This window comes from Rhinopithecus bieti, unplaced genomic scaffold (assembly GCF_001698545.2).
Source record: "Rhinopithecus bieti isolate Rb0 unplaced genomic scaffold, ASM169854v2 scaffold_44695, whole genome shotgun sequence".
Classification (NCBI taxonomy): Eukaryota; Metazoa; Chordata; class Mammalia; order Primates; family Cercopithecidae; genus Rhinopithecus; species Rhinopithecus bieti.
In genome coordinates, this window is record NW_016818171.1 from 122,985 (window position 1) to 135,628 (window position 12,644).

General features: G+C 51.8%; 2 protein-coding genes across 6 annotated transcripts; one reads left to right on the forward strand and one right to left on the reverse strand.

The window, feature by feature from the left end:
• Positions 1-155: 155 nt before the first annotated feature.
• PSMC3IP (PSMC3 interacting protein) lies at positions 156-7,029 on the forward strand. Its single transcript, XM_017856593.1, has 8 exons — positions 156-1,675; positions 1,763-1,863; positions 2,022-2,111; positions 5,122-5,233; positions 5,715-5,860; positions 5,973-6,026; positions 6,171-6,230; positions 6,312-7,029. Exons 1-8 carry the CDS (start codon positions 1,465-1,467, stop codon positions 6,366-6,368), a joined length of 831 nt encoding a protein of 276 aa, XP_017712082.1. The 5' UTR covers positions 156-1,464; the 3' UTR covers positions 6,369-7,029.
• Positions 6,621-11,865, reverse strand: MLX (MAX dimerization protein MLX). Of its 5 annotated transcripts, none has more exons than XM_017856588.1 (8): positions 11,581-11,863; positions 11,253-11,289; positions 10,686-10,775; positions 10,304-10,410; positions 9,944-10,043; positions 9,642-9,741; positions 9,058-9,259; positions 6,621-7,756 (listed from the first exon to the last, which is right to left on the reverse strand). In XM_017856588.1, the coding sequence occupies exons 1-8, from the start codon at positions 11,782-11,784 to the stop codon at positions 7,700-7,702; spliced, it is 897 nt and encodes a 298-aa protein (XP_017712077.1). In that variant the 5' UTR covers positions 11,785-11,863; the 3' UTR covers positions 6,621-7,699. The 5 variants fall into 5 exon arrangements, with proteins under 5 accessions (XP_017712077.1, XP_017712079.1, XP_017712080.1 ...); XM_017856590.1 differs by having other exon boundaries at positions 11,253-11,331; positions 11,743-11,860; XM_017856591.1 differs by having other exon boundaries at positions 11,743-11,855.
• Positions 11,866-12,644: the final 779 nt, after the last annotated feature.

Below are 12,644 nucleotides of genomic sequence, written 5' to 3' on the forward strand. Positions count from 1 at the left end.
TCAGCATAACTGGCACTCTTGGCTAGTATTTAGCCTGTATTTCCTTCATTTCTAATTTTTTTTTTTTTTTTTTTTTTTTTTTTTTTTTTTTTTTTTTGAGACGTTGTCTCGGTCTGTTGCCCAGGCTGGAGTGCAGTGGCGATCTCCTCTCCCTGCAAGCTCCACCTCCCGAGTTCACGCCATTCTCCTGCCTCAGCCTCCCAAGTAGCTGAGACTACAGACGCCCGCCACCACACCCGGCTAATTTTTTGTATTTTTAGTAGAGACGGGGTTTCACCATGTTAGCCAGGATGGTCTCGATCTCCTGACCTTGTGATGGGCCCAACTTGGCCTCCCAAAGTGATGGGATTACACGCGTGAGCCACCGCGCTCCGCGCCTTCATTTCTAATTCTTAATATTGCCTCCTAAACGTGCAGAGACAAGCACACGTTTTAAAGGCTAAGGAGGTTGTAGGTAGCAGAAGGCTTTAAGAAGTAGCACCTTGCTCCTCCACTGGATGGTTTGAGCTCAAGGGACAGCTGCTCTTTGGCCTTCAGCTGACCTCAGAAACTAGAAATACTTATTTCAGGCTCTGTCCCATTGGCCACTGTGGTCAGGGGTGGAAAGCACCTGCCAGGTGTTGCCCTGAGATTGACTGGGCTAACAAACTTTTCCACAAGCTTTGTGGTTGAACAGTAGCCCCCTCCGAACCCTATCTTTCCTTGGCGTCCAAACTACAGCAGGTGTCGAGTGCCCCCTGGGTGCGAAGCTCGGTATTAGGCAAATAAGGGTGGTTGCTCTCCAAGGCGCTTAGCTGTCCCCTTCCTACTTTTTTGTTCGAGACTGCGTCTCGCTCTGTCGCCAGGCTGCAGTGGCGCGCTCATGGTGGCTCACTGCAGTCTCGATTTCCGGGGCTCTGGTGACCGTCCCACCTCAGCCTCCAGAGTAGCAGGGACCATAGGAGCGCGCCACCACGTGTAACTTTCTGTACTTTATTTGCAGAGATGGGGTTTCACGTTGCCTAGGCTGGTCTCGAATTCGTGTGCTCAAACGATCCGCCCGCCTCAGTCTCCCAAAGTGAGAGGATTACAGGCGTGACATGCCACAGTGCCCGACCAAGACGCTTAGCTTTCACAACCACTTGTGTTGTTTTCACAACCACTTTCCTATCACTATCTACTGTTCCTATTTTTAAAATTACCAAACTAACCGACAAAAGAGCATTGGACCGTGGGATCAGGGCACGTCCCTGTGGGGTAACTTTGAGCTGGTCGCTTGCCCAGCGCGGCAGCTGATGTCTGAAGTGTCTTCCAGTCCCAACACTCGACCTAACTCAAGGTCAGCAGTGCTCAGCTGCGGCTGGAACTGCGTCTCGAAAATTGAAGGCCTTCTCTGCTACAGCCTTCGTTCCCGGGGGCAGAAAGAGGAAACTTCTCAGCTGTGGGCACGCCGGCGCCTTCGCAGAGGTTCGAGGTCCGGCCCGGATGCTCAAGTTCCGGCCTGAAATGAACTATGGGGTCCGGGAGGGGTCGCCTTGTTGCTCCGGAAGGCTTCCCCTTCAGCCAATCACCGTTCGAGGTCCGCCCCCCCGCCCCCGGAAGGAACCATCGCCCCGAGCAACTGCAACGTTCGGCTTTCTGAGTTGGGTGGCGGGAAATGCGATGAGTAAATGCCGGGGAGAAGCTGCAGCGGGAGGTAACGGCGGCTTGGGCGCGGGGAAGACTCGGGAGGGCAGTGGGTGAGGAGGTCGGTTGAGTGGCCCCCTCCCCTTTTTCTCCGTAGCCGCTGGGATCCTCCTGAGGTACCTGCAGGAGCAGAACCGGCCCTACAGCGCCCAGGATGTGTTCGGGAACCTGCAGCGGGAACACGGACTGGGCAAGGCGGTGAGGACCCTCTCCCGGGATTCCCTCTCCGTCGGACTCCCTGGAATCAGACTGGGGTCGTGCCCTTTGGAGCCTTGGGCGTTTTCCACATCACTGGCAGAATTTCCCCAGACCCAGGCCCAGACTCCTCTGATTGCCCCTCTTCTCTCCTCTGCCAGGTGGTGGTGAAGACTCTGGAGCAGCTGGCACAACAAGGCAAGATCAAAGAGAAGATGTACGGCAAGCAGAAAATCTATTTTGCGGATCAGGTGAGGAGAACCTGCGCCAATTGTCACCCATGAGAGCCCGACAACGGGTGAATCTACTCCTAGTGTGAACTCTTTTGGGGAGAGGCCCCCCCATGGAAAACTCGCCTGTCTTAGGCCACCATCCTTAAATCAAGGTGTGTACTCCTCTTGTTAGGATCCCAACTTCACGAGGTTTCCAGATTTACAATATGATGGATGACAGAAGATCCTGTATTGTTGCTACCAAGATCCATATCCGCTTCAAAGCTCTTATTTTTTATCATCTAGATTGGCAACACCCTCTGACAAATTATGTTCGTCCTGCCTCCATCCGCTTCTCTAAACACACATATCAAATTTATATTCTCCAGCGCAGACCTCCAGCTGGAATCTGTCAGGCATTAATATCAGAGTCAAAATTGCCACAGTAGAATGCCTCATCTTCCCCCTACCCTGCACTGGTTTCTTTCTAACATTCTTCTCCCTAATGGAATTACTCTTCACGCAAACCAGAAACTTGGGAGCAATTCTTGACTTCCTTTACTAGTCAACCGTCAAGTCCGGCTGATTTTTCCGTTGTCTGTTTTTTTATTTTATTTTTTATTTTTATAGAGATGGGTCTTGCTATGCTGCCCAGGTTGATTTGAACTCCTGGGCTCACGTGATCCTCCTGTCTTGGCCTCCCAAAGTGCTGGGATGACAGGCATGAGCCACAGAGCCTGGCTGATTTTTCCATTCTTGAATCCACTCTCCTTTCCATCTGCCATGGCTGCTCTAGTTCACGCCCTCTTCATCTGTTGCAACATCCTCCTAACAGATCTTGGCTTTTCAAACATATCTTAAACATTGCAGTCAGAATGATCTGTCTAAATAGATCTGGTCATGCACCTTCCCTATTTGAAACTCTTCAATGGCTCTCTAGTGCTGCAAAAAACATGTAAAAGGCACCAGAAGACACCCCAGCCAGCCTCTGGCCTCACCAATCCTCATCCTTTTTCTATCCACGAACACTAGATAATTCTGATGTGTTTTACTGCTCTGTCCTTCACATGTTGTCTTCCCTGTACCTGCTTCTCTTCCTGGCCAACTCTTACTTTCCTTTAGGATTTCACTTAGACATCACCTTCTCCAGAAATCTTCCTTGAATGCCCTGAGCTCACTGTTTTCTTTTTCAGGCCCTTACCTCTTTTTGTTGTTGTTTTTTGTTGTTGTCATTGTTGAGACAGAGTCTCGCTCTGTCGCCCAGGCTGGAGTACAGTGGCGCGATCTCGGCTCACTGCAAGCTCCACCTCCGGGTTCACGCCATTCTCCTGCCTCAGCCTCCTGAGTAGTTGGGACTACAGGCGCCTGCCACCACGCGTAATTTTTTTTTCGTTTTTTGTTTTTGTATTTTTAGTAGAGATGGGGTTTCACCGTGTTAGCCAGGATGGTCTCCATCTCTTGACCTTGTGATCCACCTGCCTCAGCCTCCCAAAGTGCTGGGATTACAGGCGTGAGCCACCGCACCCGGCCCTGGCCCTTATCTCTTTTAAGGCCTGTTGTATTACAATTATTTTTACTTGTCTCCTTTATTCAACTGAAGTTCCTCTAGGGCAGACCTCATTTCTCAATTCATTTTTATCTGATCAGCACCTCCGCAGTATCTAACATCCAGCAGATATTACTCGTTAAACTGAACCAAACCACTTTCAAGGCCAACTTTCCTAAAACAGGCTGTGTTGTGTTACTCATCTAAAGAAAATCCTCTAAAGGAGGGTTTGGCAAAGGTTTTCTGTAAATGGCCAGACAGTATTTTTAGGATTTGTGGGCCATATGTATCTCTTGTCATGGCTGGCTGTACAACTGCCACAACTATTCACCTCTGCCACTGTAGAGCAGAAGCGGCTGTAGACTATGTAAATGAATGGGTAGGGCTGTTTCAATAAAACTTTGTTTTCAAAAACATGCATCTGGCAGGATTTGGTTTGCTGGTCATGGTTTGCTGGCCTCTGCCCTATACGTTCACCTTGCCCAAGTGTAGAGTCCAGACTGCACTGGTTGGCATACTTTTTCAACCTGCTCCCCATCACCAACTGATGTGACCTCCCCCACCCCCACACTGATCCCCAATGCAGTTATTTTCTAGCAGTGGCCCCTCATGAGAGGAGCTCCTCAGACTTGCTGGAATCCATTATCTACATGGATCCCAAGGCCTGGCACAGTGGCTCATGCATGTAATCCCAGCACTTTGGGAGGCCGAGGCGGATGGATCGCTTGAGCCCAGGAGTTTGAGACCAGCCTGGGCAACATGGTGAAACCCCTTCTCTACTAAAAATACAAAACTTAGCTGCGCTTGGTAGTACACACCTATAATCCCAGCTACTCAGGAGGCTGAGGCATGAGAATCGCTTGAAGCCGGGATGCGGAGGTTGCTGTCAGCCAAGATTGCACCGCTGCACTCTGACCTGGGCGACAGTGAGAGAAAGAAAGGAAAAGAGGGAAGGAGGAAGAGAGAGAGAGGGAGAGACAGAGAGAGGGGAAAGGAAGGAAGAAGGAAGGGAGGGAGGAGAAAAGGAGGGAGAAAGAAAGGAAGATGGAAAGAAGAATGGGAAGGCAGGACAGGAAAGAAGGAGAAAAGAAGTCCATCCATCCCATCCATCATGCTTCTTCACCTGTCCAGTTTCTATCTATTATGGAAACCCATGACCTAGGTTTCCCCACCTTGGGAACAATGTTACTTAGCTGCTTCAGCCCAGGTAGTGGTTTTATCACCGAATGGGAAGATTTCTGTCCTAATCAGTATCCTGTCAACCTGGTAGCTGCTTAAGGACAGGCATTAGATTTCAGGTTTTCTTTCCTACCTTTTTAGTGGGGTCGCTCCTTAACTGAAAACGATTTCTCAAAAGTACTCTCCCACTATTTCTGCAGACCCTCTGGAGAGTTTGGGGTGTGGCTGGTTCCTGAGCGTATCTAAATGGTGCCTTCCCAGGTGTGTGTTCCCATCTTTGTGCCTCACAACAGTTCGCTTGTATTTTCCCTCTTTGTCTGGTAGGACCAGTTTGACATGGTGAGTGATGCTGACCTTCAAGGCCTAGATGGCAAAATCGTGGCCCTCACTGCTAAGGTGCAGAGCTTGCAGCAGAGCTGCCGCTACATGGAGGCTGGTAGGACCGGGTAGCCCCTCAAAAGTGCCCATAGGCTTAGGTTCATTCTAGAGGTCGGGAATTACTAAATGAATGGTTCAGTGACTGCAGCATCTTATTGCAGCTAAGACCCCTTTGCTGGGCTCCCTTAGGCATAAAACGAAATGTAGGATAACTAATGGCTTTTGTGTACCAACAAATGGACAAGATACGCATTTCCCCCCCTGCCACAATTATCAGTACACTGTCCTCACGTTTCCCTTTATTCTTGCTTCTTTAACTGGCTACGCCTAAGTGTTGAACCTCACACCCATGCTACTTGTAGATGGAGGAGGAAAGAAAATTAGAATAAGCTAATAATCCTGTAAGGCTTAGTTTCCTGAGCTTTTCCATGTGAGATGACAGATCCAGAGCAAGGTTGAACATCTCAGGGAGCACCCACTGGGAAAGACAGAACTCCTTCCTCAGGGGTAGCAAGTGACCCCAGGGGGTGTGGTTTCAGAGCTCAAGGAATTATCTAGTGCCCTGACCACACCAGAGATGCAGAAAGAAATCCAGGAGTTAAAGAAGGAATGTGCTGGCTACAGAGAGAGATTGAAGAACATTAAAGCAGCTACCAATCATGTGACTCCAGAAGAGAAAGAGCAGGTGAGCTGGAGGCTGGAGGATCACTCTGCAGGTCCAGAGTGAATATGAGGGCTGAGCCCCAGAGGGCTGCTATGGTTCTGAGGAGTTAAAGGAACTTGCTTTTTCCTTCTAGGTATACAGAGAGAGGCAGAAGTACTGTAAGGAGTGGAGGAAGAGGAAGAGGATGGTAAGTGTGTGGGAGCTCTGAGACAGGCCCTAGAAGTGCTTTTGAAAATGGCAGGCACCGGATCAACAACCACCCAATATCATAAACTGACAGGTAGTGCCCAGTGCTGCCCATCTGAAAACGGGTGGTTTTATTTCTTGTCAGGCTACAGAGCTGTCTGATGCAATACTTGAAGGATACCCCAAGAGCAAGAAGCAGTTCTTTGTAAGTGGTACTCTCTTCCTTCTTTGCTTCCCTGTGGTCTTATCCTGGTGACATCTCATTCACTTCTCTCCCCGCCCACAGGAGGAAGTTGGGATAGAGACGGATGAAGATTACAATGTCACACTCCCAGACCCCTGAGGGGCCCACGGTCCGGAGTGGTGGGGACTGCAGGATGTCAGAAGAGTGAGATGTCCTAGACTGGCTACCTTGTTTTTGGTTGGCTTTTGTTGTCTTTCCTGCTGCTTTTCACCTTTAAGCAAAGCAGTCAGGAGACGGGCATAAACCAGAGCACTGGGTGGAAGATGAGGGCTGGTGGCTGGGGTAGACCCAGCCCATTTCATTGTCTAAATTGCGGTAGCTTGAGGTTAACATTTAGACTTGGAACAATGCTAAAGGAAAGCATTTGGCAACATTTATTGTAATTTAATTTGATATAAAAATATTTAATTTTCTCTGGATAGTCAAACCTGCCAGATACCAAACCTGAGGAAGGCAGAAGTGAACCTGGAGAACTAAGGTAGAGAGAGGTTGCTATAAAACGAGCATTTGGAGGGCCCACGGCTTCACTCAGGACCTACTGGGCTTGTGTACCCCAGGAGACCTTTCGAGTATCTTTTGTACTCTTTCACCCCACCCCCAAGTCCTGGGAGAAACGCAGGCAACACTGAGACATGGGAGAGGCCAAGATATGCTTGACAGAAAAGCTGGGGGTGATTTTGAGGCCCAGTTAATATTTCAAAATTGTAACCGTAGCAAAACTGCATTGGTATTTAGAAAAATAAAAAATTTCCAGTATGTACTGCTGTATTACACCTGCCTCTGCAGCATCACAGCCTGTGGGAACCAGGAGGGCTTCCCTTACCACCCAGAGCAGAGGAGGAAGGTGATGGATTATGAAGCGAGGGGAGGAACCTGGTCGCCTCTCCCTCAGATGGCCAGAAAGCCCTTGGCCTCACCTGGGACTGACCAGGCAGCCCTAGTCTAGGCACAAGGTGCCCTTTCACCCTTCGTGGCGGTGGGAATATTTCCTCTTACTCTTTTTCGCCCATACAGCTACTGCCAAAATGCCCAAACATGGGCCAAATGTTGCCCAAGAGACCAAAACAGAGAAAAAACAGTTTCCAAATCTGTGTAGATCATGAGTAGAACTCTGAGGCTTGAAGAAAGGGCTGAGAGGGCAGGAGCTCTTTGGGGTGTCCAGAGCAGACACCCATCCCAAGGACTTCCGTGGAGTTGGGGATAGGCTGGTTAGGTCTGAGTTTTATCGTCAATATAATAAATTAATCAGAAGCTTTCACAAAACACCGCAGCTCCACTGAAGATAAAATGGGGCTGGGAAAACCAAACACCAAGTAGAAACCAGCTGAGCAGTGTGAGGTGTTGTAGTCCAATCGCACGGGCCCAGCAGTTCAGTGGCCAAGTAGAGATTCAAGGGCCTCTTGGCTGTTCTGCAGGTTTCCAAGAACTGGTCAGTAAAGCTGGTTTTTCAATTGGTGCAGGACGCCAATCACAATCTCCCGCAGGGTCTGGCGAGGGCAGCAGAGGAAGAAATAGACAATGCCCAGGTCAGTGCAGCGTAATTTCAAAGATGCCTGCCTATATCAGCCACATACTTCAGAAAAGTGCATTAAAAATAGCCCCCAGGGGCCAGGTGTCCTGGCTAATGCCTATAATCCCAGCACTTTGGGAGGCCAAGGCGGGTGGATCACCTGAGGTTCAAGACCAGCCTGGCCAACATAGTGAAACCCCGTGTCTACTAAAAATACAAAAATTAGGTATGGTGGCACATGCCTGTAATTCCAGCTACTCAAGAGGCTGAGGTACGAGAATTGCCTGAACCTAGGAGGTGGAGGTTGCAGTGATCTGAGATCATACCACTGCACTCCAGCCTCGGTGACAGAGTGAGACTCTGTCTCCAAAAAAAAAAAAAAAAAAAGCCCCCAGGAAGTACTGATGTCTGTCTGCAGTTTACTTGAGGTGCTCCTGAAGCAGGATGGAGAGATGGAAATACAGTAAAATGTTTTGGTAAAATTTAGGTAGTGGGTATACGAGTGTTCACTGTGAAGTCCTCTCAACATTGCAATATGTTTAATGTGTTTCACAATAAAAATGCTGGGAAACGAGGCCGGGCGCAGTGGCTCATGCCTATAATCCCAGCACTTGTGGGAGGCCAAGGCGGGTGGATCACAAGGTCAGGAGATCGAGACCATCCTGGCTAACATAGTGAAACCCTGTCTCTACTAAAAATTAGCTGGGTGTGGTGGCGCACACCTGTAGTCCCAGCTACTCGGGAGGCTGAGGCAGGAGAATGGCGTGAACCCAGAAGACGGAGGCTGCAGTGAGCCGAGATTGTGCCACAAATAAGAAATCTCAGACACAAGTTTAAAGCCTCAGAAAAAGCAACCAGACTTCAATTAGAAGACTTAGTGCAATACCATTAGCACATCTCCATTATAAATACATTTTTAAAAAGCTCTTGGGGCAACTACTTTAGTGGGCCTGGAGGTAGGGTCCCAGAATTTCCATGTTTCCAATTCTGCTGCAGATGCTTGGGGCTTCCATACAGGTGCAGCGATAACATAGGCTAGACGAAAGCCAAGAGCTGGACTTGACATTGAGCTCACATCACACTTGCCAAATGAAACCATACCATGAAGATGGGGGTTAGACAGCAAAGAAACGGGAAAATACCAGGGCCCTGAAAGCTGCAGAAATACCCTTAAGATCTAAAAGCAGCTGCCATGCTTTTCTCAACAGCTGATGGCTTGGGCCACTTTGCTTGACGGTAGAGAAAACCGCAGGCCCTGTGCCCACTGTTGCCCCATACCTGAGGCTTACAGTGCTCCTCAATCCAGCTGAAGACACAGGCTGACAGCTCCTGGAAGCTGGCCACGGAGATGGAGGCATTGAAGGACTGGAACAGGGAATCCATGATGCCTTGAAACACGTTGAACTTGACCTGGTCAGAGACCTGGTCCTCCCCTTCATGGGGGTTGTCCTGGTGTGCCTTCACAATCTGCTCATAGTTCCTAAAGGCAGGCAGGCCAGGGCTGAGGTGCTGGAGCAGCTCCGCCCACCCAAGAAAAATGATGGGACTACCCTGTGTACTCCCAGGAATGGCATCCCCAGAGAGCTTCTGGGTGGGGTTCATTATCAGGGAAATACTGCTTCCAGGCCAGGAAATGGTGGCCCTCTCTCTCCAACCTTCCTTACATTAATCCAACAGGCATTTCCTGAGTGTCTGCCATGTGTAAGGACAGCTGGGGATACACAGTCCTGCTTCTACTGGCTAGCTCAGGAACTGAGAGTATTATCTATACTGTAGTAACTGATGTAGCCTTTGAACAAGGGAGGGTGTGCAATGAAGTTGCCTCAGAAGCTCTGGTTCCCCCCATTCAGCACCCCTCTTACACTTTCATGATCTTTAGGGCCGTGACATCCTTGCGTAACGTGGACACCTCCTCCTCCTGCTTTTTCTTCTCCTTGTGCAAAAACTGAATGTAGTCAATGGCTAGGGTAGGGGCAGGAAAAGAGGGTAGGTACAGAAGTATTCTCAAACAGGAAGATAAGGCTGACTTTGTTCCCCTTCCCCTAGACCCCAACTATCCCATGACAATCACCACACCAAGGCCAAGCCATGGGTGGGTAGGAGGCACTGGCCTCTTCACAGCCCCTCTTGGCTCCAGCCCCTCCAGTGCTTTCCCTAGCCATACTCTTTTGTAGAACGATGGCTTTGCTGAGCTTTTGGGAGCCAATGGAGAAGTCCTGCTGCTGGCAAGTGGGGACGATGGTCTGAAGGTCATCATAGCCTCTCTGTGGAGACAGCAGGGGAAATGGGTTTTTTAACCCTGAGAGATTAAAGCAAACTGGCACAAACTTCTTTCGTGATACCAAGTTCTACGCTCACAAACACAACGGGTTGGGAAGGCTGCAATGGCGGTGTTCGTGCCTGGGACTAGACTATCTGCCCACCCCCTAGGGTGCCTGGGACTGTCTGAGAGGGTCAGGGCACAGGGAAGCTGAACTATGCAGGGCCCTCCTGCACTGGCTGAGGCGCAGGCCTCCCTGGTCACCTTGATGGCGTCCCTCCTCTTCTGCTCAGCCTGAGTGTGTGCGCGCCGCCGCCGGTCTTTGTAGGACTCCTTGTAGGCCTCCTGGTGGTAATCACTGTCCTCGTCATCTACGTTCAGAGATGGGGGCAGGGAGAGGTCATCTTGGGGCCCAATGGGGTCCAGCTAGCCTACCTTTCCCCATCTGGGAAGAACCTGGTGTCCAGAGAAGGCAGATGGACAGAGAACCTAATGTTCCAGATGAGGTGAAAGATGGTGAGACCCTGTGTCTGATACTTGGGCTCCAGCACCCCTGTGTGGATGGCTGGGGCTCCCCTGTCTAGGAAAGGTACTACAATTATGACATATCTGAGCCCCTCGAGGTGGGGGGGATGTAACTGCCTACCTGTGTTGGGGACAGAAGAGGCACTGGTGGAACCGATGCTATTAGCTCTGGACACTACATTCCCCTTGCGGGTGCTTTCTACAAAAAGCCCTGGAAAAGAGAGGCCCCAATCACTAAGCGGCACGGTGGGGAACACTGCCAGACCCTCAGACACCTGTAGGACACAATGGCTTTCATAAATGCTGACCTCTTCCCTTCAACCCAAAGCCAACCATACTGGGCCCTCCACTTCCAGCCAGACTAGGCTGCAGCGCTCTGCTCCCTAGTGTCTACACTGCTCCATAGGCCTGCATGATACCCCCTGGCTCACAAACGGGCATCTGGACGTGACAGAGTGTGAGTGATCAGCTGCCACTAGTTCCACCACTTCCCTGTTCCAGAACAGAGGGAACTAGGTGTCACCCTCAGTTGTTTTCTGCCCTCGTCCTTCAGCTCCTGCTGTCTCAAGCCAGGAACTCTGCTCAGGGACAGTGGACTGTGCTCAGGCGTGGTTGGCAACACCACAAGAATTCTAGAGAGCCTGGGCGGGAGTGTACCTCTAAAGCTTAAGATGGGGGAGCTACTCACCGGGGTCCAGGCTGTTGTCGCTGTAGGCATACTCCACCTGCGGCACAGAGCACGGGAGGGGCCCGTCAGACCTCCGCCCCTGGGGGGAGGCGACACTTTCACTGCAGGCACACACAGCGCGCCCCGCATTCCGGGAAGGCGCCTCTGTCACCTTGCGCGCTCGCGCACACACAGCCCGGGGTGCGCGGGCACCTTAATGATTCCCCCGAGACTTGGCACGGGCTAGGCCGTGCGAGCGCCTCCCCCGTGTATGATCTCTTCCGCCCCTACTCCACCCCAGTACCCCGTTCCCCCGACTCGCGCGCACACGCCTCGTTTGTCTCCCCACCTTGGCACACGCGGGGAGAGAGCTGTCTTCTCTGCAGCCCCGGGGCCCGGAGAACGTGGGGGACTTTGGAGACAGGAGGGAAGCCCCTTGTCTTCCGGCCCCCCTACGTGCACGAGCCCGACCCGCCCTCCCCTCCCTGGCGTGCGCGCCCACGGGGCTTGCCTTGACCCAAGGGTCCTCGGGAGAGGCGCCCGGCTCTGTCATCTTGGACCCTCCGGACCGGAAACGAGCCGGCGGGCGGGCCCCCTGCGGCGAGGAAGCGGGTGGTGTACCCACGTGACCCACGCCCGCCAATCCGCGACCGAGAGGTGGGGCAAGGCGAGAGCATCGCGCATGCGCGGCCCAAAGACTTTTCTCCCGGATTCCAGCCGTCAAAGCCCGGCGCTCGGCCTGGCGCCAGCCGCCAGCCGCCTTCGGGACTGCTCCCCGCCGTGCCTGCCCTCCCTGGTTTAGGCATTGGAATGGCGGCGACATGAAGCGCGTTTTGTAAGATGGAGTCCCCGCAATTGGCTTGTCAGCACACCGCCGCAGGTGGTGTGTGCACGTGCACTGTCCGGCCGGCCGGCTCCCCACGTTACCCTGCGGGCGCCCTCCCCGCGCTGCCCGGACCTGCACTGCTGGCCGGTGTGTCAGGAGCCGGGCAGAGAAGCTCCGCAGCCACCCTGTCCGAACCCACCAGGCTGCAAGCTCTGTGACAGCAGAGGCCCCGCCTGGCGCGCGGAAGGCTGATCTTCCAACACCTAGCCCAGTGTCTGGCAGGATGCATGTGGAATGAACCCTTGCAAAGAACCCGCTAGCTAGGTTATGCGGCCTCTCAGATTAAAAAAACAAAAACAAAAAAACACAGCAGTACCTAGAAAGTCTACACCTTACTCAGAAGCACACAGCTGGTCATTGGGAGGGCCAAGGCTCGCCTCTGGCTCGCCTAAAGGCCATCCGGCCATCCTCTTAACTACTGCATTGCCCAGGCTTCCAGCTCAGGCCTGGGCCCTGCACTTGTGGCTTAAGGATCTCAAAGATACCTAGAGGCATTGGAGCAGGAAGCAGACACCATCCAGGCAACA